Source organism: Sturnus vulgaris, chromosome 28, assembly GCF_052056855.1.
Source record: "Sturnus vulgaris isolate bStuVul1 chromosome 28, bStuVul1.hap1, whole genome shotgun sequence".
Lineage (NCBI taxonomy): Eukaryota > Metazoa > Chordata > Aves > Passeriformes > Sturnidae > Sturnus > Sturnus vulgaris.
The window spans coordinates 4294387-4320253 of NC_142270.1; the positions used below are offsets into that span (position 1 = coordinate 4294387).

A 25867-nucleotide genomic window follows, 5' to 3' on the forward strand; every position below is an offset into this window, starting at 1 on the left:
AGGTGGGAGAGAAGAACCTGGTTTGTGTGGAGAGGAGTCTGGTTCCTCCTCTAAAAGCTGTCAAAGCCCAGCTTCTCCTAGGACTGACTTGAAGATTTTGTGTCACTCTACTGAGAATTCCTTCTGAGGGGCTGGAAACTGGGATAGAACGTTCGACATCCACAGTAATAGGAAGGAAAAATCATGTACTGAGCCATAAAACCTCTTTATTCCTCTCCTTTCACCCGGTAATTTTAAAAGGGAATCCTGTGTGCTTCCATCGTGCCTTGGCCTTCCCCACAGGCAGCAGCAGATCTGCTCTGCTGGAAAATATCCCAGTGGATTTTGGCACCCAAAGAGCTGATCCAAAACCCATGAGGATGAGCCCATAGATTTTGGAATCTGGAATTGGCTCTGGGGCAGGATCTCGGGTGCTGAGGTGGCCAGAGCAGCACTTACAGGGTGGGAATTTGGAATTTCTGGGTGTTCTCATCCAGGGAGTGCCACGAGGAGAGCAGAGCTGGCAGTGTTTGGACTGCCTGATTTGTTTAAATAAATATGTGAAAATAAACGGGGATGCTTGAAATGCAAACAGGAGGTTCTCTGCTAATCAGATCAAGCAAAAAAATGTACTGGGGGAAAAAAAAAAAAAAAAAAAAAGCCAGAAAAGTCCTGTAGAATTTTAACAGGATATAAACTGATATTATTCTGCTGGAATTGCTCTATAAACCATCGTGTCTCAGGCTGGAGGTTCCCCAAGCCCAAACACATGGTTATTTAAATTAACTCTGGATCTGGACTATAAATTCTCATTCTTTGTTCAATTCTGGCATATTTTATCGTTTTAAGTTGTGTTTTAGGTATAAAAAAATTCTGTTATTGGATGACACACAGGTAGAAGAACAAACCCCCAAAGAGTGAAGTGCAATAAGAGACACCAAACCTACACTAAAAATTACACTGAAGGAAATAAAATGTTATAAATGTTTAAGGAACAGGAAGAAGGGCTACATTAAAGAGAAATCTCTGAAGTCTGAAAATGTTATACTTAAAATCAATTCAAGGTTACACTGTGTTAGGCAAGGAGAATACTCTGCAGTTATTTTGGTTCTTCCTGGGATAGAGTCTTCCAGGCTGGAGTTTTTATTAAGTTTATGGCATCACTGGGATGAATAAAGTAATCTCAAACTCGTAGTAGAAATGCATAGTCTGCACTGGTTTGGATTAATAAAAATTTCTGAGGTGGTTGTTATGAGGAAAAGTCTTAATGAAATGACAATGTGACTTTTATTGGGTTGTCTATAGGATTTCACAGGCTGTTGTGTTTTTATTCCATTGGATTGTTTAAAAAAATACTGCAAATCTACTGATAGCATCTAATTTTAAAATTAAAATTGGAAGGATTTTATAGGAATTTCATCTAGGAATCTCTGGCTAAATTATATTAGTGCCTTTTGGAATTCTTTCCAAGAAGGGAGGTAATTGTCTGAGTTTGTTAAAAAGGGAAAAAAATCCAGAAACATCCTCCTTCCATCAAAGCCAGTGGCCAACTGAGAATCTTTTTGTGGAGTTGATGGGAACTGTGGGTTGGAAAAGATGATCTTCAAGGTCCTTCCCACTGAATCCAGTCTGGGATCCTGGAAATGAGGGGTCTCAGTGACCAGGGGGATCATCCAGTGCCAAAATCCTTAGCAAAGAGAGGCAGAGCTCCCAAAAAATCAGAGCAGGATCAGCTCCTGGAGATTCTTTTGAGACTAAAAGCAGGATTGTAGGGGAAGAACCTGGAGACTCCTGATGGAGTCACAGAGGTTGGGTTTGATGGCATTTCTAGGAGTGTCTTTAATTAGAATGTCTCATTTTCCCTCCTCACTTCTGCTTCCCCCTTGCTCCTGGTGGTGGAAAATCAGGAATCCAAACACCAGGGGCATTGATGGATGGCCAAAGCCGTGGCCAAATCCCAATTTGTGCTTCCTGTGCAGCTCCAACTCAAACACAAAGAGAAGTTGCTACTGGAATTCTCCCCAGCAGTCAATCGAGACCACACTCACAATGGAAAATTCGGCTTTCCCTAAGAAAAAACCACTGAAAGATTTAAGGATGCAAACAATTCCCCTGTAAGGTTTGTTTGGGGCATGAAGTGATGATGGTTTCGTTAGAACCTGCCTCTTGCTGGCGTCCTGAAATGCAGTTTTCTCCCTTACTAGGTGTAAATATTTGGGGAAAATAGTTGTTTTGTTTTTTTTTTTCTAAAAAAAAAGAGTTAGCAAACATTCTGTGTATTTGTCTTAATGTGAGAAAAGTGACAGGAATGTGGTGTTTATACACTTAATAAATGTGTGTACAGTACCTATATGTGTATGAATGCATATTTGCACAAATCTATTTGCATCCAGGTCAAATAACAGCTGTTATCATTAAGTTCAGCTTTTATTATCAATTTGTTGGTAGAATCAGGCACTATTCAAAACCAAAAAAAAACCCCCTCCAAACCAGAAATCCACATCTGAGCTTTTTCCTAATCAGTTCCCTCATTTTGCTAATATTCTAACGACTGTCAATTTACTTCAGTGGTGCCATTTGCAGAATTTTCCAATTAGCAGGAAACCTGTTCCACCTTCTCCCGTAATTACAGGGGACTCGCTTCAGATCAGCTGTGGCCAGACAGCATCTGATGCACTTGCCAAAATCTGTGCACTGTGGTTTTTATATTTTTTTTATTTTATTTTTTATTTGTGTGTGTGTGTGTGTGTGTGTGTGTGGAGTGTGTGTGTGTGTAATTTTTTTTTTTGAACCTTTGCATGAGCTGGCACGGATTTTACATCTCTGTTGTAGGCAGGGAGCTCCTTCAGTAGTGGCATGTGTCAAAATATCCCAATAATTCCTGATAAATGCACCACAGTGAGAACACAAATACCAGCCTGGCCATGCTTTGATGGGGTGTGATGGATGCTCAGTGCCTGGTGCTGACACAGATCTGTGTACAGCTGTGAAAATCAGGTAAATATTCAGTCTCTGCTGTGTTCCACTCACACCAGATGATTTTATTCAAAAAAAACCCATCTATTTGGTCACTTTTTAGCACCTTTATCCACTGGTGTCTGTCACACAATATCCTGACACTCTCTGATATCACCCCAGCTGATCAAAAAGCAATCAACCCCTTTTTTTTTTTTTTTTAAGAGCTGCTAAACCAACTGATATCACTGCCCTAACAATGGAGAGGCAATAACTATTATTGTTACATGAAAAGAAAATATATTTAATAATAAGCTCATTGATTTTTAACAGCATCTCTGTGTTGCCTAATTGATGGGAAGTTGTATGTTTGTGTAGCCAACGGGGGTTATGAATTAAATATGGTCGTCATTCCTTGAGGGATGCATGTCAATGCAAGAAGGATGGAGGATCTACATCTCCCCCAAGCTAAACAATCCCCTTGTAAAAGACACAGGAAAGCCTGGAATGGGAGGAAGGGGGAGGGTTGGAAGGGAATAAAAAGCATCCATCACTGTTTATTAAGTGCTGCTACTTGAAGGTAAAAGGGGGTATTGAACTGTTTTCAAATTGGAAGAAATGTGGCTAAACAAAACCTTGATGGTGATATTAGGCTGGTGACAAATTTTATTTATTTGTCCACATTTATTACAGCAGCAGTTTGGAATGATTTATGCCTCTCGCCCCTTTGAGCCTCTCTGCATATGCACGCTCACCAAAATTCGGTGTTTGAGTAAGAAAACAAAACTCTTTTGGTGGCAGCCACGAAAATATTGGGTTAAAACATCTGGAAATATTCGATTTTAAATTTAAGACACTGAAGAGACCAGGTGAGCAGTCCTTGGTAAAAAAATGGGCTCATCTGCAGATGTCTCAAAGTGAGCACTTGAGACAGAATCTCTGGGCACTTTGCAGACCCAGGCCAGGCTGTGCTTAGCTCAGAGGGAATGGGCAGTGCTGGGGGGGTGCCCTGGACTGCAGTAGTTTATTTTTTTGGGAGATTTTAAAGATTCTAAGCTCTCTGGAAGCCTGAGCCCCTCCAGCTCTTGAGCCTGAGGTGTAAATTAAAGGGGAGCTCCGAGCTCATGGCCCTCCTGGTGAGCAGAGCGTGGTGCAGGGCTTGTATGAAGCATCTCCAGTGGCCCAGTCACAGCTTTACCCTAAAAACCCCCAAAATGCCCTCCCAAGTATTTATTGGTGTGTTTTAATCAGGGTTATTCTGCAGGTGGGTGCATTTCTGCCCTGAGGTGTCAGTTCTTGGTCTGCAGTGAGCGCAATATTTGTTCCCTGTCACTTTTAAAGTTCCTCTTTAAAAGGGGAACGAGTTTTAAAGCCCAAGTTTTATCTCATTTCTCCCCCATCGTGGGATCATTTTCTGTCTGTTCAGAAGTTCAGCTTGGCCAAAGAGGGCAAGGTTTGGTGGCTATCAGTGGGCAGGAACTATTTGACCATAAAATGCACATGGAAAGGCAATAACAGCACAAACTTTGCTGATCCCCAAGGAAGTCCTGAGGGCTGCTGGACCATCCCAGTCTGGGTAAGGCTTTGTCAGAAAATTGTCCCAAAATTCTTGTTACAAGGTCTCTGAATCATAAATGCCATTCTATTTTCTTCTGTCTGCTACTGTTCTGTGCTCAGGCCTGTGAATTTTGCTGTAATTAAAAAGGATAATGTGATGCAGAGCAAAGTTTGGGGTGCTCCTATGTGTGCAGGTCCTGGAGTTTGCAGGTACAGCTCTGGCTTCAGCAGAATATTAAGTCTTAATCTTCATAGAATCCCTGCTCAAAAGTAAGAAATGGAGATGGGGTGCTTGTGTTTGTCAGAACAGGATTTGTTCTTGTAAACAGCTACAACAAAAACAAAACCAACACCACTGGGATGGTGAATAAATGGGTGCATTCACACCAAGGCTGTGACAGAAGAGTTTGAAACATTTACCTCAAAGTTTATTCTGAGCAGGGAGTTCCCCACAGGGTGCTACAGGAAAATGAAAATCACCCTCCCACCCAGAAAAAGAAGAAAATGCTCATGGTGGGAGAATTGGTTGTGAGAAAGCAGGAGGGGTTATTCACCAGGAGAATAAACCAGTTTTGAATAATTTCTTATTGTCAGCTTCACCTCCCACTTCAGACACTCCGGGGTGGGAGCAGTCACTGGTGAAATAAAATTTCTGCTGGATCCAAGCGAGGCTTTGGAGCTGATTTCCCCTCATTGCTGGATCCTTGGGGGCTCAGGAAAGGAACTGCTCTGTCTCCTGCTCTTTTTATAACTGCTGGGATCCCTCTTTAAAGGCCTTGGACAGTAAAAATAATTCCTGTCACCGAGAGGGAAAGATTTTCACAAGTCCCCAGTCCCAGGCAGGCACAGGGAGCCAAACCAAACCATGGCAGGGAATGGGAGAGGAAAAACCATGCAGGAAAAGAATTCCACTTTTTCCCAGAGTTTTGTCCTTTTCTGAGCTCCACACAAACAGTGCCAAGAATAATAACTGCCCTATTATTTTTTTTGCTCAGGTGCTCAGGACTGTGAGCTTACTCAACATGGGAAGAAAATGAGCAGGCTTTTATTTTATTAGAAAGAAATGCTCTGTTGTGTGTAAAAGACACTTTCCCCCTAATATTTTACTTGCTAATGGATAAGTACAAAGTAATTATGTAGGACAGATTAAATGGTTTCTAATGCCTCATTTCAAGAATTGTAGTGAATGTTTTCCTAAGCTGTCCTCCAAATCAGTAGTCTAATTAAGCAACAAAAAATTATGTTGGCATTCACTGAATGATTACAAAACCAGAATTTAGACTGAAACTGTTCAATTTTTTTATTTTTTTTTGGTGGAAGGTAGAGAGGAAAAAGAGGAGTGGAGAAGGGAGGGATTTGGGATCTATTATTAAAGGAACTGACTAATTTTCTAAAAATTTTTAAGTGTCCTGGCAGAGATCAGAGTTTGTGCCTTGGCATTCTTTGGTTTGATGATTTCTTATGAGTGTGATCAATAGATTTAAACCCCAAGAGCTTCAGAGCTGTGGCACATCCTTGTAGGACAAGCATTAAAATGTGCAAATCTTTTAGTTCATTTATAATAAATCCTCATCTTCTAGAAAGAGATGTAAGGTTTTGCCTCTGGGTCCCCAAGAAAACACATTTTACCCAAATTATGCCTTTAAAGCCACTTAACCCTAAATCTCTGTGTTGAACTGAATTTTTTGGCTGTAAGGTCTCACAAGGCAAATGTTGCTGGAATTGTCCTGCAAAAAATGATGCACAAATTCCCCTATGGAGACTCTTTAGAGGCATCTCCCAGTGCAAACCCAACCCAGGCTGGGATTTTGGGGTGGTTTTGGGGGCTCTTTGAGTTCACAGCTTTCACCAGAGCTGGAATTGGACACTTAGGCATGAAGAAACTTGGCAGAGTTAATTTTCTTGGTAGCAAAAAAACACCTTTGAAAATCTTTTGGTCTTTTATGGAGCATTTTCCCCTCTCCTGCTGGCTCCTTTTAAGCTGGATTTTAGGCCCAGAGGAACAGAATGCCTGTAAAATTGCTGTTGCACAGATATTCCAGGAGATACTTCCTAACAGCTCCAAAGGAGCCTTTACAGGGGATTACATCATCGTGTGGAGTCATTGAAATCTTCCTGCATATTGGGGGAAAACTCAGTTGTGCAGTGGAGTGGAGAGGGAATAGACAGGAGCTGATTTCATAGGGAAAAGTCTTTACCTGCTCCAGATTATTATAACTTAACAATTTTTGTGTGATTTTTCATAGCTGAGAGTATTTGAGAAAATCAGGGGAAAAAAACTGTAAGAAACAGCAGAAAGTTCAACCATCACAAGGCTGTCACCATCCTCAGGCACAGCAGAGGAATTTAAAGAGTGATTTTTAAAAATCAATTTATAAAAAAACTAATTTATCACCCCTGAACATTTTGTTAGTTCCTCTTATACTGCCTTGACTCCAGTGAGGTTAAGGTTGGTTTTAGGAGCTTTAAATGAAAATGAAATGGGAGTTTAAGTATCGAGGCAAAAATTAGGACAGCAAATTTCCAGTGCTTTGAGTAGAATAAATATTCCCTGGGACTGAGATTTTCACTGTCAGCCCTGAAACCTTCAATCAAAGCAACCCTGCTTGGGCTTAAGTCAAGCAACAACTGCAGCTTTTCATTTGGGAGCCTCAGAAACCACCCTGGCTGTTTGATGAGCTTAGTGAGAGGGTCTACAAAGTGGAGAAATGGGGACATTAAATTTTAAATTTAAATTTTTAAAAATAAATTTAATTTTTTTTAAAAAAATCAAACCATATAAAGAAACAGAAGCTTCTGCAATGGCAAAGCTCAGGGTCTATTTTCCCTTAGGAATTCTGTGCATTTTGTGTCAAACCTTGCTCAGGATCTCTCTGGGTGTCAGGGATTGCACTGATTTAATGTTTTCCAACAAGCTGCACTCCTTCCCTCCCCTAACCCATCCTGACACTGCAGGGACTGAGTCCTTATCCAGTGTCTCATCCTACAAGTTCTCCCTAATGACAGCACGACTCCCATTAGCCTTCCTTGATGTCTATTTACCATAGCAGCTTCTCAATTATTTAAAATGTAAACATCTGGATTAAATAAATGAAGAAAACATCCAGCAAATGTTTCAGGCACTCAAAAACTTTTCTCTAGGAATTATCCTGCAGTCGAACTTGGGAAGTAAGAAAAAAAAAAAATCCAAATTCACTGCACACATCAGGCTCTCAGTTCACCAGGGACCTGGGCAGGAAATCCTAAAGTTGGGAACTGCCAAGAGACCTTTTGTCAGTGCAGAGCACGTTGTGATGATGCATCTGGAACTGTACCTTGTTATTCGAGGCTTTCAAACAGGAGGATTTTCCAATCAAGGAGCCAACTGTTGGCTGCCAGTCTGTGCTCTCGTGGATGTGTGTGTGTGTGCCTGCTCATCAAACATGCAGTGCCTGTGCACAGGGGTATGTTGGACATCTCCAGGAGATAAACTAGGTTGGCTTGTCTCCCTGACAAGTCTTTCTAGCTCGGTTTAGTGTGGGTTTGTGTCCAGCTTTGTCACTGCCAGACTCCACTGAGCCTCATCTCTGACTTCTGCAGATCTCTGGGATCTCCACAAACTGGGGGGGAATATCAGGATTTGAAGTTTAGTGAAGGATGTGTTTGGAAACATCTGGAGCCCTCACACGAGCTCATTAGTCTGGTCACAAAGCAGAGCCTTGCAGAAGTTTTCCCTTCATGGAATTAAAACCAACCCCAAACAACCCCGGGTGGGAATGACCAGCTCTGGGTGGGCTCTGGGTGAGCTCTTGGTTACTTTGGGAGGCTTTTGGGGATTTGGGGTCTTTGTCCATCACTGGAGGGAGTTGTGTGATCAGAAACTGGCTGGGGACAGAAAGTTTGGTCACTCAGCTTGTCCCAAACTACCCACAGTGTTCAGCCTCCTGCAATTCCCCTCGAGGAGATGCAGAATCCTGGAATATCCTGAGCTGGAAGGGACCCACTGGGATCATCCAGCCCAGCCCCCGGCCCTGCACAGACACCCCAAAATCCCACCCTGGCCATCCCTGGGAGGGCTGTCCAAACTCCCCTGGAGCTCTGGCAGATTTGGGAATGTGCCCATTCCCTGGGGAGCCTGGGCAGTGCCCAGGGCACCCTCTGGGGGAAGAACCTTTCCCAAAATCCATCCTTTCCCAAAATCCATCCTTTCCCAAAATCCAACCTGTTCCTCCCTGACACAGCTCCAGCATTCCCTGGTCCTGTTCCTGTCACAGAGAACAGAGAGGAGCTGCTGACCCCTCAACCTCCTCTTCTCCAGCTGAACAATCCAGCGCCCTCAGCTGCCTCTCCCCATCCTTGTAGCCCCCTTTGGACATTTGGAGTCCAAAGCCAGCTCTGTAATCACCATGGAAAAGGGGCCCAGGAATGAGATATTTTTGCATTTGGTGGGGAAAAATAATGCACCTGCACTTGCAGTGGGTGGAAGGTCAGGAGGTGAAATCACCAAGTGCTCATTTAGGGTCTCTCCCAGCAGCCCTGGGAGTGCTCCTGGCTCCAGCCAGAGACAAAATCTTTGTAGCTGAACACAAAAACTTGCTAAATATGCACACAGATAGGCTGTGTACATATCTATAGACACCAATACACAGACAGGCTGGCACGATCAAGGGGAAAATCAAAGCTGTGACCTTCCCAACAAAACCTGTGCAGAAGGAGCAGCTCCCTCACCAGAATTCCATGTCCTGGAGGAGGATTCCTGCTCAAGCCAGCCCCGAGCTCTGTTTGCTCAGGTGAGCAGCAGGTTGTGCATTGTCTGCAGCCACGTGGGAATAGGTGCTGCACACACACATCAAAATGAAAGCAATCCCATGCTCCAGGGTGTGAATTCATCACTGGGAAGGTCAGGAAGCAATTTTTCTCTGCTCAACGTGGGGTGTGTGGGTGTGTGTGTGTGCACACGTGAGGGACAGGCATGGAAGGGAAGCAGTTTCTCCTGCAGGTGTGAAATAACTTCCTGCAGCCACGAGTTTCCAGCAAAGGCACCGCCCAAGGGCTTGGATTTTTCCCTCACTGAGATTTCTGGGTACTCAGTTTAAAGCATTTCTAAGGAATATGGTTTTGGTGATGTATTTCAGGAATATTGGGGCTGTTCTGGAGCTGAGATTTGGCGCTTGTGGTTGATCTTCTTGCATGAAATCTTCTCTTAGAGCTTGTCCTGGTCCTTCCCACAACCTCCTGCCCTTTTCTACAGCCCCATGTTAAAATCCTGAAAAAATCATATCAACTTTCTCCACGGATACCTCACCCCTCTTTGCCAGTTCACAGAGTTTGTACCCCAAAATCCTGCTGCTTTTTTGGTCTCTGTACCTGCTACATCAAAGGTTAATTAAATTTGGAGGCCAGTAGCCAGGGATGGATGAAATGATTGCAGTCCAGGGTGGGATCACTTGAAATGTATTAATTTTTTTACAGCATGTAACGTATTTTCTTGTTCCTCATAAACTCGAGATGGTGCATCCGTGTCTAAAATACAAAGTCTCTGGAAAATGAGTGGATTTCTGAGGATATATGTTAAAATATAGGAAAAGGTGGGGTTCAGAGTTCAGAATTTTTCTCTTTAAAGCAAAATTGCATCTCCGTACACAGGCAGATGTGCACACACACGATCTTTATCAGCAGCTGAAACAACAAAAAAGTGAAAAATCGTCTCAGCTGTGTCAGATTCCGTGGCCAAAGAACTGGGGAATGGTTGGAAGCTCTGGGCATCAGAAATCTGAAAGATGTGGGTGTTGATATTTGGGGTTGGCCCCGTGCTGTTTCTGCAGGATCTCTTCTTCTGAAAAAACTGGAATAACTTTAAAGAATGCAAGGACTTGCTCGTGTAGCAGAACCACGGCTCTGGAGATGCAGATTCTAATTCTGCCTCAGCCATGTGACCTAGATATCTTTGGGCCAATTCATCCATGGTTTGAAAAAAAAAAAAAACAATAAGTGCAGGCAGAAACGTGGAGGGAAAAAATACAGACCTAATCCTGATTTTTTTTTTTTAACTCATTACATCTTTTCTGTCTGCTGAGTTGGGATATTGGAAGGCAAGAAATGGAGATGGACGAGGCAGAGAAATGTTTTCTTTGTTCCTCTTTAACTCCCTTTGTCAGCTGGTGATGTGTCCAGTGGCCATTAAGAAAACAACTTCTATTGGGGCTGTGTGTAAATTTATAACACAGAATTGTTAGAGCTGTTCCGTGTTCAGTCCTGTGGTGATTTCATGATATTGCTGTGTTTTGGGAGTGGACAGGATTCCAAGAGTGCAGTTTTTCTGTATTTTTAATTTCAAGATGATATTTCTTCCCCCAAAGAGAGACCTTTGTTCAACTGAAAGCTCCTCTCTGCTCTGGGGAGATTCTGACGAGTTCAAGCACAGCAGAATAATTTCAAGTCTTCCTTGGGCCAAAAAATTTGTTTGGCTTGATTTCTATTTTAAAAAAAAGAATGATTTCCTATGGACTGTCCAGTAGGAAATACTAGAAAGAGGCTTGGTTGGCACACAGTGCCAAGAACTTGTCCCGTTTAAGCTTTTATGTTTTCTGTTTATGCAGAGCCCAGGTCAATTTAAATGATATATTTATCTGAAGAAGGGCACTTGTCCAAGTTAATAAAAAATAACAGAAACTTGAGGCAGAAGTGCCTGATGAGGATGTTCCATGCATTGTCTGCAGCAGACAAGCCACCTTCAAAGACTTGAAGTGGTTCAGCAGTTTCCTCAGATAATAATTAATTTTTTTTCTTGCTTCCTTCGTTGGGAATCAGGAAGTCTTGTCACAGATTTTGCTTACTCACAGTTGAGACAAACACAGGGTGATGGTGGTGGTGCTGAATTTGAGGAGGAGTGAGGGGGAAAAAAAAACCGAGGAGCAGTAGAGCTGAAATACCACATCCCAATAATAAACACAGGGAATGAGGCTCCAGAAAATGTTTGCAAATCTAACACTCATTATTGGGGGCACCCTTGTTTGCACGATATCCTGGGATGTTCAGGATTTCCCTCTTGCCCTTGCATGATTATTTTGGAAAGTTATAATTTAGGAAGGTATATTTTAGGAGGATATATTTTAGGAAGTTATATTTTAGGAAGATATATCTTAGTTAGGAAGATGTACTTTAGGAAGATGTATTTTAGGAAGAGGTATTTTAGGAAGAGGTATTTTAGGAAGAGGTATTTTAGGAAGAGGTATTTTAGGAAGAGGTATTTTAGATTTGAAGACTGGGCAGTTTTAAGCACCAGGGTTCTTTGTGCCTCACTTTGTGGCCTCTAACCCAGCCCATTTAAAGCTGCTGTGGCACGTGCCCTTCTCTGCAGCTCTCCAGCATGAAAGCAAAACCTTTCATTTTAATCAGTGGAGAATGAACCCGGTGCTAATAGCACTTAATTGTTTCTCTAGAATGCTCTCGGTTGGTTTTGGCAGCCGGGATGAAAACAATTCCAAATCCCATCAAAGGAGCTGATCCACACCCAGCGTGTCCGGGGTGAGGGATTGAGGGATTGAGGGACGACGTGGGGTGGCATCAGAGCATCTCCTGATCCTACACGAGCCTCTCTCATCCTGCCCTGCTCCCTCTCTGATCTTGGACAGTCTGAGAGGTAAAAGCGAAAAAAAAAAAAAAAAAAAAAAATCCAGGAATAAAACAGACACGGAAAATCTTGCTCCATGCCCCCCAAAATAACGTGCTGATGGTCTCTTCAAGCACACACCTCTATTAATTTTGACTTTCTTGAAGCCTGCCCGCTAGTTTGAATTTGTATGCGACATCAAACATACCTTTTCACATATGTTCTTTCCAGATTTTTTTTAACAGTTACTTAGCAGTTTATAGAAGGAAGTGAATGATCTCATCAAGCTGCTTAGAAATTAAAAAAAAATCTGTGCTTATTAATTATGCAGGATTAGTCTAATTATAATTCAGCAAATTAATTAGCGACAGAAGGTGTTCTGAAACATTGGAGTACATTTGCATGTTAAATGGAGAGGCTAGTCTGTAATATATGTAAATTTATGCATGGCTTCATAGTTTAATTTAAAAATTTGCAGCTGCATATGGTATGGGAGCAGGTGAAAAGTCAGTTTTAGTTTAATGATGCTAACAAACATTGGATGCTGTCCTGTCTTAGGGAAGGAATGCACCCCTATCTGCCAACCCATAAATCTGTCATAGGAATATAATGTTACACCAATGTTCGCATTCAAGGTCATCTGTGCCTGCACCCACAAGTACAATAGGTGCAAATCCAGCCCCTGAATGGCCCCGGAGAAGGGAGGAGCAGAGCGTGCCTGCATCCCGAGCTGCTGCCATGCAAATCTGCCTCTTTAGCAAATGAATGAGGGCGCGTTTATTCCACACAAGCCCAGTTTGGGGACCGATCCCTCCACAAACGAGTGAGAGCTCTGAGCTGAGCCATACCCACTCTGGCAGGTGTAAAATGGGAGCCTCACCTTGGTTCCATCCCTGATGTTCCCATCAGTGCAGCTCTGTGATCTCCTGGCGTGGCTGGGAAGTTATTTCCAAGTTCTGTATTGACTGCGGGGTCGGGATTTTTTGTGTTTCGGGCTCTGCCATCTGGCAGAGTCAGTAAAAACCAGCAGAGCCAGCAGAGAGAGGCCACTGCTGCAATTGGTGCTCACTGCTCAGCCTAGCATGGCTCAGCAGACTGAGGATTTGGAGAGAGATGGGCTGGGAGGATGGAAGAGTCACAAGAGGAAGGAATTGTAGATTTCTCTTTGTATGGAAAATAAAATTAAAAAAAAGAGTGGGGATTGGAGTGTGTGCTCCTTTAACCCCTGTGCCAGCCTTCGTGGGATCTGCAGGCTTTGCAGAGTGGATCTGGAGATAAATTTGCACCTGTGCAGAGCTCTGAGGATGAAGGGATGCCAAAAGTGGCTGGGTTTAAGCAGAGCATCCTTGGGCCCGTGTTTGGTGTCACAGCCCAGCTCCAAATCCTGTGTGTGCTGCTGAGTGCAAAGAACAAGAATTCTCCAAACCCTGCCGGGTGTTCTGTGTGGAGGCAACGAGCTCTATGAAAATTTGTACCACTCTTAAAAAGAACCAGTCCAATCCCAAGCGTGGTGGCAGCAATGGGATGTGGCTCTTGCTCTGTGTGACGGGGCAGGAGCTGAATTTCCCCGTGCCTCAACTTCCCCATCCCTGAGACGCACAAAATCCTTCCCTCCCTGCTGTCCTTTGTGCCTTCCCTTCCCCAATAACAATTTCACAACGTGGCCCAGCACAGTCGGAGCCCACAGACATCGTAATAAACCAGGGAATATTATCTGAAGGTCCCTTTCAACAGCCCATCAGCCCAATCCTCTCCTCTATTACCTCCCTGCCTATTGACTCTTGAAAATGCTCTGGCATTTGGGCCCGTGCCAAATGGCATGAATAATATGGATCTTACAGGATAAATAAGCTTTTACCTATTGTCTTGGAAGTTAGTGGAAAGTTTTGGTGTGGGAGGAAAGGGGAAAGCCCCAAGGATAAAGGGGAAACTGCTCAAATTGCAAAGAGTCCTCCAAAGACTTTTTGGAGAACAATTGCAATTACAAACACTGTTAGTGTTGTGTTTCATTTTCAATTTGAGCCCATAGAGTTCAATTATTATTTTCATTAATGGTGTCAGGTTCTCATCAGAGTGCACAAACAAGGAGGTTTTCCTTGGAGATTTTGGTTTTTTGTCCCCTTAGCAAATGTGGCCATGGGAAATAAAATACATTGAGCACCGAGAAATGAGTGCCTGGGTACCTGGCAGGGCACTCCCCACAGCCCTTATTTCTGGAAAATGGGATCATTTTGCAGCAGAAGCAGCATTTATTTACCCCAAAGAGTGGGAATTGCAGTTGTGGGGGTGTTCCTGCTCTGAACGAGGGGGACACAATCTGCTTCAGAGATGAAAATTGCAAAACGTACGGAAAATCCACAGAAAATAAATATCAAATATCCTGACGCCTTTGGAGATTGGGTGACACATTGCAGGTTTATATTCAGTTATTACTGGTTTGAAAGTAAGGTTTCTATTCAGTTATTATTGGTTTGAACCTAAGGTTTCTATTCAGTTATTATTGGTTTGAACCTAAGGTTTATATTCAGTTATTATTGGTTTGAAACTAAGGTTTATATTCAGTTATTATTGGTTTGAAACTAAGGTTTTGTTTTTTTTTTTTAAAAACCAAACCCACTAGGTAAAGGGTGGAGAGAAATAAGTTGTTCCAGGCTGCAGAGAGAGGGGATATTTGAGGAATTGTTCTGAGGGAAAGGACTGGGAGCTGCACATGGATCCATTGCTGTGGACTTGTGTGCAATGTTCTCTCTGAAATACAGGATATTTTCACCCCATGTCTTCTTTAATCCATTCTAGAGATTATTACTTACCCAAGTGTGAGCAGGATGTGTTGGCACAGCAAAAAAAATCATAATTTGAGGCAGTTTTAAGATGGGTTCTGCCATGCTGTAGTTTTAAAGTTGATTTTTAAGTTGGTCAAACGTCTTGGGCTCCCTTAGCTGATTCCCTGCTCTTGGTTTTGTTCCTTTTTCAAACCAATCTCCAATATTGGCTTTTTTGAACTCAGGGCCAGAGGAAATCAGACACTTCTGCCTTCTCCATTTCAGGAATTAGGCCCTAAATAATGTCCCCACATAAAAACTTAAACTTTAAACCCAAAATCTACATTGGAGTGAGTGACTGCAAGAAAAGCCACTTATTAAAAAAAAATCTAACCAGACTGAAAGAAATTATTTTGAGTCAAGGCAAGAGGATGGAGAAGAGTTTCTGGTTTGTCCCATCAGGAAATGAGGATTTTGTTGGGGTAGGAATAACAGGCATAGTGTTAATTGTGTTAATGCTTTCTGGTTGGTTTGGTTTTGTTTGTTGGTTTGGTTTGGGTTTTTTGTGTGTGTGGTTTTGATTGGTTTGTTTGTTTGGGTTTTTTTGTTTGTTTGTTTTTTCTTTTTTCTTTTCTTTTTTTTGTTGTTGTTTTGTTTTTGGTTTTTTTTGTTGTTGTTGTTTTTTGGTTTGTTTGTGGGTTTTTTGTTGCTGTGGGTTTTTTTGTTTTTTGTTTTTTGGGGTTTTTTTGTTTGTTTTTTTTTTGGTTGGTTGGGGTTTTTTTTGTGCAACTGGAGCCTTTTTATTTAAAAAAAAAAAAACCCAAGTGACAAATGAGCATCCAACTGCTCTTCTCGTGGCCCAGGATTGGGATCTCATCCTGTGGCTCCTGCTCCCTTCTCTCCCAGTGAATCTCTGACACACTCAGAGAAGTCTCCTGACCTACATATGTTGGTTTTCACGTTTGTTAAACTGGGTTCACACTTTATGCACAGGAGTTTTGTGAAGATTAATTAGCTGCTGTTTGTGGAGTATCATATAAATACTCTGGCTCCGTGCAATAACCCCACTCATTTCTCACACAGTGGAAGGTGAACGTTCATTTAAAGTGCCTTTGTGCCCTGCCTGATCCCACACTGACTGTAACTGCTGCAAAAAAAAAAAAGGAAATTTTTCTCATCAGCTCCCTAATAACACACCCTGACATAATAGATCGAGATTACTCCAGAGATAAATATTCAGATTACAAAGAAGCCTTCTACTGTGAGGTTCATTAAAATCAGGATGGTGTTAGCAAATAAATACAATTAATTGATTTGAAGCAGCCACCTTCAGATGTGGCCCTTTGCAAGGCAGGAATTTGGGGTTGTGTGGGGTCACTGGCCACGTTTGTCTCAGAGCTGGCCATGCCAAGGCACCCCTGGGTGCCCTGGGGGGAGGATCTGCCCTGATCCTCAATTCCCTTGCTCTGAGGAGTTGGAGTCAGGCCCTCACTGCAATAACAACACTTCTGCACCTCTCAGTAAATTTGAATTTAATATTGTTTAACCTATACTCATAATAACAACTTCTGTTTTTTTTTTTCCTTTGTTTCCTCTCAGTGCTGTTTTGGAAGCACTGAATTATTTAAGCAGGATTGCATTGTATCTTTATATTTTTGTTAGATTTTGGGATCACAGGATTTGCTGGTAAGCATAAATCAGAATTATTCTAGATGGTAGGTGTGTTCTCACGCCAAAAAATCACTGAGGCCACAAGTCCAAATTCCACAGCAACCCCAAAAATCCAGAATTATTTGCTTTATAAGGGAGAATTTTTAGGTGTACCCAGAATTTTAGGACTATCCAGAGGCTGTTCCCAATATACAGCCAATGTTGGACCTCTTGATTCTGCACCTCTATTTTAATGAAGCATAAAAGATGGATGGAGGAAAAAAATTATTAATTGATGATTTTTTTTAAATTTTATATTACACCTTCTACTGCACGTGGGGCTTATCTTTAGGGCTTCTGCTTGTCCTGCTGCAGGAAGATTTTTGTGACTCCAGCAGGATTTGATCGAGGTCAATTTGATTCTTCTCCCTCATCTGAGGTGGATAAAAATCCTCAGAGGTGTGGAACACAAAGTTCCAGTTTTAGCCAGGTACAGAACCTGACAATTTGGGCACAGGCAGCTAAGATGGGGCTGTGGGTCAAAAACTCCTTTGGGAAGAGTTTAAGTGATGCCAGACCTGGATTAATTTGCTCTCACCCTTTCTCCATGTCCAAGCACCCCTCAGCTGTGTCCGGAGCTCTCCTGCTGCTCCCCCACCAAGGATTCCTCAAGGATTTACTAAAAAAATACTAAAAAATTATTGAGCTGGCACCAGTGACTTGGTATGGAGTGGAAAAGGGGCACTGAATTCATCAGCTGAACTCCTGGGCTCGGTGGGAACTCCCAGCAGGAGGAGCAGTAACTTTTAAAAAGCTCTAAAATAGAGGGAGGCAGATTTAAAATGGCATTTTGGAAACCTCTTAAATGCATCAATGTGTACCCAACAAGAGAGAGGCAACAGGGACAGAAATCTGGACTTGTATCTTAATTAATTTTATGTCTGTGCATGAAGTCAATCAGCTTTTCTATAGCAATGCCAGAGTTTTCAGGGGGAATTCTTGAAATGTGTTCAGATTTTTCCCCCACCACCCTGAAAATATCGAGAGGATGGGCCAAGGTTCCTTTGCTTGGCTGGAGCCAGAGTCACTTCCTAAACTCCCACCTAATTCTGTCTCCTTAGCAAGGCCAAAGATTGGCCAAGAAACATCAAAATCAGCTGATTTTTTTTATAATCCCGTTCTGAAAAAATTATTATTTTATTTTTGATTATTATCTAGGTTAAGGCCAAAAACTGGCTAAAGTGTCTCATTTAAAGAAATTAATAAAAATCTTTCTGCAATTCTCCTGTTACCCCTAAATCAGCTTCATTTAGTGCTAAACCTTCCATCCTCTTTGCTCCCCCCAAGTCATTTTTATTCTAATTCTGCAATAAATATTAATGCCTTTCCCAGATGCAACCTCTTAAATATATATATACACACACACATATATATATATATAGTGTATATATATATATATATCAGCCTTCCAAATACTTCATGCAGGTGCCCACTTGCAGCTCAAATTTGGCTGGAGGAATTGTGAAAAAGAGAAAAAGAAAGATGTGGTTCGACTTGAAAAAAAAAAAAAAAATTTAAATCCCTGTGTGCGTGCAGCTAAACGAAATTAAATCTGAATTTTGGGGTAATAGGAGGGACCAGCATATTCAGTATCTCCAATATTTCAGCAAAAAAAAAAGTGAATATTCCTAACTGAGAACAAACCCAGCACTTTGTGAAGTGTGCAAGGCAATTTGGTGATCTCTTAAAGCAGCAGGAATTTCAGCATTTTGAGCTGGTTCAGCAATTCCAGAAAGTCAGGGCACCCCTAAGACACCTCAGTGGGATCCCCCAAATTTACCCAAATTAAAATCCAGGCTGGGGCTCCGTGGTTTGGATGGTTTTTTTTTTTTGGTGCAGAGCACTCGGGGAGCATCGGGAACGTTCAGCGCTGCGGCAGCTCAGGGAGAAGGGAAATTTTGTTTTTCTGTGTTTTTGGGGTTTTTTTGGGTTTTTTTTTAATGGTCATTGCCCCCCCTCGGCACAAATCAACCCGGATTTAATTGGAACGCAGCTTCATTTTCAAGTGTGCTCTTGGTTTGTGTTTGCTGGGGGTCTGAACCCTGATTTTCTGCTGGTGTTTAGCAGGAAAAAAAAAAAAAAAAAAAAAAAAAAAGGAGATTTTCGTTCCTCGCCACGCCGTGTTGCTGAGTTTGCTCGTGGATGCAGTTAAATGTTCTTTTGGAATTTTTGCCTCTCTGTGTCTGCATTTTAGGGGTTGTGTCACTCACGGTCCCCCAGGATCTGTGCCCACCCCAACTTCTCCCCCAGCCACCTTTCCCTGCTCCTTTTCTTCATTCTTTGGTCCATGCTGATAATTTTTCTCCTCTCAATCAAAAGGGATGCAAGCATTACAAACATTAAAAAATAAGCTGGCCATTTTCCTGCTTTATTTGTTTTATATTTCCTTCAAAGTAACAACTTGTGGATTTTTTTATTGTTGTTGTTGTTGTGGTTTTCCTGCAGAACGATCAGCCAGCACCTCATTGATTTTCACAAAAAAAGTTCCTTGCTTTGGTTCATTTTACAGTTTGGGTCCATTCTGGAGTTTTCTTTTGCGCAGGCAAATCTCCTAGAAGCTGTTTCTATATCTACAAATATTCTTTTTTTTTTATATATCTCTAAGAAAAGGGGGAAAGATAAAAAGGAGAGTTTGTGAGTTTATTCCTCACGTTATCCTGTGCATCTCCGAGGGTGATGGCGTGCAGGGGGATTTTTTTTTACCTGCTGAAAAACTTTTATTTTTATATCAAATCTCACCCAAATCTTTCATATGAAAGAGGTCACAGGTTTTAGCACGGACTCGACAGGATTTATTTAATAAAATATATTCAGTGCTGCTCCCAAGGCGTGAATTTCTGTAGGATTTTTAGTCTGGAGGCCAGGGGAGAAGTTGCCCTCTGAGAGCTGAGCACTCTCTCCTGCTGAACCTCCCATGTCCTGCTCCAGGGAGATCTGAAACAAGAAGGAAATATCAAGAAAACAACGCTTTCACCTCGAGAAAATAAACATTTTAAAAATACCTCCTCTATTTGCGAGAGATTTAAGGAAATAATCGTTAAAAATTAGAATATTTTAATTAAAAATCCCCGGCAGGGTGGATTTTGTATATTTTTTTATGGCACAATCTGGGTCTGTTTTGCGGGTGAGGTTTTCGGAGGGGGTTTTTGTTCGTTCAAGCAGCACACAAACGGATCCAACCCGTGCCTTTTCCTTTGTATTTTGGGGCAGATGGAGGAGAAATCTCGTGGTGGGAGCAGCGCAGAGGAAGTGGCACTAACAAGGGGAGAGCAGATTTCTGTGTTATTGTCTCGTGCAGGGGCTGCTTTGGAGGGTGGTGTTGGTAAACCCGGCAAATATCCATCTTTCTCCTTTAAAGTTCTAATTCAAGGCATGAATGTGTGAGTTCTGAAGGGACTTAGGGACTGCGGTAAAAAATCGTTGTCATAGTAACAGAAAGGGAAATAGGCCTGGCTCACCTGGGACTTTAACTTACTGCAAAAGCAGATTTTTTTTTTTTTTTTTTTTTTTTTTAAGGAAAGCACTCGGCAAGAGAAAGAAATAAATAACTTGTTCTTTGTATTCGAAATCAATTCTTCAACTATTTATTTTTTCTTGTACCTGACTCTTTTCCCTTCTAAATCTATCTCGAAGTCTTTGATTTATTTTTTTAATTACAATTGTTGCCGTTAAAACCATCTTGTCTGACAAATAGAAACGGAAAGAATCACTGAGAATATTTTTCACTTGCAACAGAGGATGCCAAAAAAATTCTTGCTTGTGCCTGAATTTTGAAAACTTGTTTGTTTTGGTTTTAATCCAGCAACTGTAGCTTTTCACACAGTTTCTTTACCTCTAAAACGTCCAGATTCAATCAGAAAACAAAGGGGTGAATCCTTTCCTCCGTGGATGTGAGACAAAATTTGGTGGAATAGCTTTAAGGGGCAAAAAAAAAAATAAATAAATAAAAAAAAAATCCTGCTTAATATTTCTAAACTCTAAAAATCTCCTTGCAGTGTTGGCTGAGTCACCAAGCAGGCTGGAGGTTCACCTTTGGGTACATGACAAACTAAACTCTACAGAATAATAAACCATGTGAGGATGGGTGTTTGTGACAGGGCAAAAATAATTGGTACGAGAACTTTGTGGGATATTAATGGGGTTTTCTGCTGGGACAGCCATGTTCCACTTGAGCTCGTGTTTTCCTTATCCTCCCCCCAAAATCCAGGTAGGAATAATCTGGGCTCTTGGCAGTTTTGCTCCTCTGCTTTAGGGACTGGAATCTTCATCAGAAAAAAAAAAACAAAACCAAAAAACCAAAAAACACACACACAAAAAAAATCATCAGGATGAAACCTCATCAGATTCTTCTCTGATCTGTGTTTACTCCTGGCTTTTTTCCTGCATCCCAAATCGTTCCAAGCTTATCTGCCTCGGAGCTGCCCTGTTGGTTTTGTGGTTTCCACAACACCACTCTCCTGCTGCACTGTCTCATGGAAAATCCCTCCAGACAGCCAAAGCAAGACCCTGGATGTGAGGGAGACAAAAAGGAAGGGACTGAAATTGTGTGGCCAAACCTGCAGAGAGGGAATGGGTGCAGATCAGAGCAATGATCTTCACTCACACCACGGTGGATTTCAGTCACACTTGACCTGTTGTTTTTTGTAAATTCTGTTTTTGTTAAGAGTTTGTTCCGTTTGTGTTTTTTAGAAATTTTTGTAGCCCTGTAAGATCCACCCTCCTGCAAATCACCTCCTGTACATTTAAAACCAGAATACAACAACACCTCTTGCTGTGGTTAATAGAAGTGACGTGGTTCTTTATCTTTCCAGATTCTTCCTAAAATTTTTTCTCAAGTGCAATCAGAATTGCTTGAAAACAGCAGGAAACCCCAGAGATATGAGACGGTTCCAGGTAAGTCCTAAAGGCTCAGCATTAACCTGCCTGCCTTTGTTCTTCTTTTCCTTTCCCATCTCCTCTCTCCCACGTTGCTCCTAATAAACACGATGACAATCTATGAAAAGCCATATCAGACAGTGTTAAAGTTTTTTCTCCATTTGTTGTGTTTAAACCTCTTTTTCCCTTTTTTTTTTTTTTTTTTTTTTTTTTTTTTTTCTCCCTTCCCTCTTTTTCCACCCTGAATCCCCAGGGGGAAGTGCTGTACTGTACCAACCAGCAGTGGATATTTGATTTGACACCCTCGGGCAAAGCACTCACACATACAGCTGCCCACAGCAGGGATCGTGCTTGTGATATTTAGATGCCTCAGAATTTTTCAAAGTAGCTCTGTACGTGCTACACGAGCAACCTCCTCATTTCCTACCTCTTTCCCTGTTATTTTTTTTTTCTTTGCTTTCTAACACTCTCAAATCCTCCCTTCAGCTTAAAAAAAAAAAAAAAAAAGCAACAAACCAAAGAAGCCAAAATAGTGATGGTCACTTTAAGATCTCACAGCAAAAGCTACAAGCCCCCCTGGGACCTTGACCCAGCTGTTGTGCAGTGAAATCTGCCACTGGATTGTGAATTCCAGCTCCCAGAAACGGCAGAGCAGAGGGAGAGGGGCAGTGGGGAGAGCAGGGCCAGGCACAGCTCCCATCCCTCACATTTGGGCAGCTCTAAAATAAAATAAATAAATAAAAAATTAATAAATGAGAAGCTTTCACCTGTAGCTCAGCCCCTGGTAAAGAGTGAGGGGAAGGGCCCAGCCCTGGCAGCCTGGGTGTGGGGTCAGGGCACTGGGAAGGGGGAGGATTTGGGCACCTCTGGGTGCTCTGAGGTTCTCACATTTTTGGGTTATGTTCCTCTTTTAAAAAGTGAAGTAGTTAATAGTTGTTGTGAGGTAAAGGTTTAACAAACTTCAACCCATGCAATGGCTTTAATTCAATCCCTGCATTCTAATCTCTCTCTAAAAAATTCAAAAAAAATCTCCTGCCTTACAAACTCCAGCAGGAAAGGGGGAGGAAAGTGGGGCTGGGAGTGGCTCTGGGGCAAGGCTGAGCCCCAGGGATGAAATTGGGTGGTTGGGCTGCACCCCAGATTTTCTGGGTGACCTTTGAGCCATTGTCCCTCTTTTTCCATCTCTGATTCCAACTGGGGTCACTTCCCTTGGTAAATCCATGCTCTTGATCCAGGAGAGCCTTGGATGAACTCCACGAATCCTTTGCCATCCAGAGCCTCCAAAATTCACTGATGGAACCCAGGACCACCCTTGAAAACGCTGCTTGTTCTCCTTGTTATTGTGCCCTCACTGTCTCACACCTCTAACAAAAATTGGATTTTAGCTCACTGAGGGATGTGTGGTTTTCCTGTGGATCCTTGACAAGGGAAGGTGACATCCACAGGTTTGGCATTTGATGCTCCATTGCTTCATATTTCATGTTTTGTGTTCACTTGCATCAGTTTCCTCATTTATAAACGGAGTTAAAAACTCCACAGGAGTTTACTGAGTTGCTTCAGACTTTCCATCAAAATGTGTTCTCCTAGAAAAAGTGATTTTTATTTTCCTTCCGCTTCGGCTAGCAATGAAAAATTTAATAATTAAAAAAAGTTTCAACTTTTACGAGAAATCCTGTAAAGCGAAAGCTTTTGAAAGCTCAGAAAAATTAAAGAAGTGCAGACAAAAAAATATTAAAAAAGATTTATTAGCTTTTGTTTTGGAGCACGAAGAAATTTGAAGAAAAATTCCTGACCAACCTAATTTTTTTCACCAGCAGTTTAAAGAGACTGCAGTGACTTCTTCACTCTGTGTTTTTTAGAGATGATAAGACAGGAGGAAAAAAGAGGTGCTCATTGTTAGCAAATTTCTACTGAGTTTTTTTTTCAAGTGGCAGTTTCCATAAAGAAAAAAAAAAAGCAGCAATTAGTTATCATCTGCCAAGAACGCTAAAAAAAATCTGCAAAGCAAAAGAAAACCTCTTTTACAGCATGTAAACACATCTTGTAGGCTCTTGGAGGCAGCGAGGAGAGCTGATTGTGGAATGTCAGGAGACATAAATAATCTCATTTTTTTGGGGGGGGGTTTGCCCTGAGTTTGTAAAATGTTGTGCCCAGGGTTCTCCTGATTAACACCCGGGGACCTGAGGCATTGCCACAATACACAGAATATTGGTGGTGACTGCCCAAAGAGAAATTCTGGACCCAAACACGCTGGAATATTGGAGAAATTCAGCTCTGATTTCAAACCCACGCCGGCCACTCCCAAAAAATCCTCAAATCCTTGGTTTCCATCAGATGCTGAGCTGCAGGGGGAGTTTGGATCTAATTTTTTTTTTTTTTTTTGGAAGGGGGCAGAAATCTCTCTGTGGTGTCAGGGTTATTGTTGGTGTCACCTCACCCAAACAGGGATGTGACAGAGCCCAGCGGCCTCAGATGTCCAGGGAAACCTGAAAGAGGGAAATTAAACGAAATTAAACCCAATCCTGCAGGATCACAGGGATGGGGATGGAATCCCTTCATCCTGGATGGGACAGAGCCTGGCCTTGCTTTTGATCTCTGGACCAAAATCAGCATTTTATCGAGGACAAGAGCTGGGGTTTTGTGCCAAGCTGGGCAAACGGAGCCAAGTGAAAGTGCAGGGTTCTGTTTTCTGGGATAACTTCAACCCCTCCTGCCCTCCCTTCCTTGGGAGCTCATCCCCTTTGAGTCTCGGTGTGAGAATTCACTTCAGGCCCCCGAATTAATCAAGATCAGCCTTTAAAACCATGAAGTTAATTCGCTTTTTTTATCAACCCCAAAATGCCAACGTTTTCTCAGGGTTGCAGAACTGAAACCTTTGAGACAAATTGCAGAATTCTCGAGGTTTTTGAGTGAGACCAAAGATCTTCATTCAGGCTCCTTCAAAGCTGGACACTGAGGGTTGCTGAGGTTTATTCTGGGCTGCAGAGGTCAGTGTGGATAAAAAAAAAAAAAAAAAAAAGATACAAAAAGTGGCTCAAATTGCTAAAATTTGACACCTTGGGAATAACAAAGCTCCGTGTTCCAAAGCAAATTAGCCGTGATGAACAGTAAGGACAATAGGCAAAGACAGCTTGTTTTCTGTCTGCCTCCTGCTTTCTAAGGAAAGCAACATTATTTCCCTGAGCAAACCCAAAATTTGGAGTGTTCTTGGACACTCCAGTGGCTTCTGGACACTTCTTTTATTCTTCGTTGTTTTTTTATTTTTTATTTTATTTTTCTTTTTTTTTGTGTGTGTGTGTTTATTGAATTTTCTCTTTTAAAATGTTGATTAATCCTTTTTGCCTGCTGCTTGTTGGACATGGTCTGTCAGCAACCCTGAAAGTCAAAAGTGGGGGAGGAAAAAAAATTGCTTAAAAATATTAGTGGTCTGTTTGCACACTTTGGACGTGTTAATTTTCATTGCAATTGTTAATTTATTCACCAGGCACAGTAATGAATGTGCAGAGTTGTCTGTGAGGTTTGCAGGGATAGTTTTGCATCCTGTCAAAAAACACAGTGCAGTAGAGTGGTTTATTCATTTCATGATTTAATTCATTATGTTTCAGTCTTGGGCCATATCTAAGACCTCTGCTGGTTTTTCCCCAATAAATTATTTGTACAGCTGTTGTTATTAAGTCCCTCCTTTTCCAGACATTTCCAAGCACTTCACTTCCCTTGTGCAAACAGAATTCTGCAGCAATGCTCATCTAAGTGTGTTTTAATTCCTGGATATGTTCTTCTGCAGCAGAAATATTTCCATTTTCAATGGGGTAGTGCTTGTCAAACCTCCAGGAGACATCAGAACACTCTTTTTTTTCTTCTGTGGTTATTAAATAAAAGAGCAGAGAGAATCCTTCTATCAAAATTCTCATTTAAATCACTGCTGAAACCTGGCCTGAAAGGGTCTCACCCAGCACCACTTTTGCTCTTTAATGGAGAATTAATGAAAGCTCAAAGCTGAGGCTTTGTTGATGAGACAAAAACACAAATAAAAGATGTGGAAATGGAGCCTTCCAGTTCATCCTGCTGGCTTTTCCAGCACGGAGCAATGGTTGCTCATGACTGGAAAAATGTCAAGCTAATGTTTCAGATCAGAGATGGGTGTGAAGCTGCACAGTTTGGGCTGGGTTTGGCTCACCCCCAAAATTCCAAAGCTCTGGGATCCAGTGTCCAAGCCTGGCCCCAGCCTCACTTCCAGAGCCATTACAATATTCAGATATTTCATACTATGCTGGTCATAAATTAAGAGAAATTAAATGTTAGGTTTCACGTGTATCATTAAAAAGAGAAGGGGGTGGGGAGAGAAAGGGGAGGAAAGGTTACATTAACACTACATTGTAAATTTAATGCAGCTCCAGATGCCTGAAGACTTGTGGCTTTTTTATAATAATTCTTTAGT

At 41.9% G+C, this 25867-nt stretch overlaps 1 protein-coding gene across 1 annotated transcript in view; it reads left to right on the forward strand.

Moving 5' to 3' along the window:
* EBF2 (EBF transcription factor 2) overlaps positions 1-25867 on the forward strand; it is a 126810-nt gene that overhangs the window by 69569 nt on the left and 31374 nt on the right. The window contains exon 7 of the mRNA XM_088179832.1: positions 21366-21447. Within this exon, the coding sequence (XP_088035958.1) occupies positions 21366-21447 (82 nt within the window). The remainder of the gene's footprint in view (positions 1-21365; positions 21448-25867) is intronic.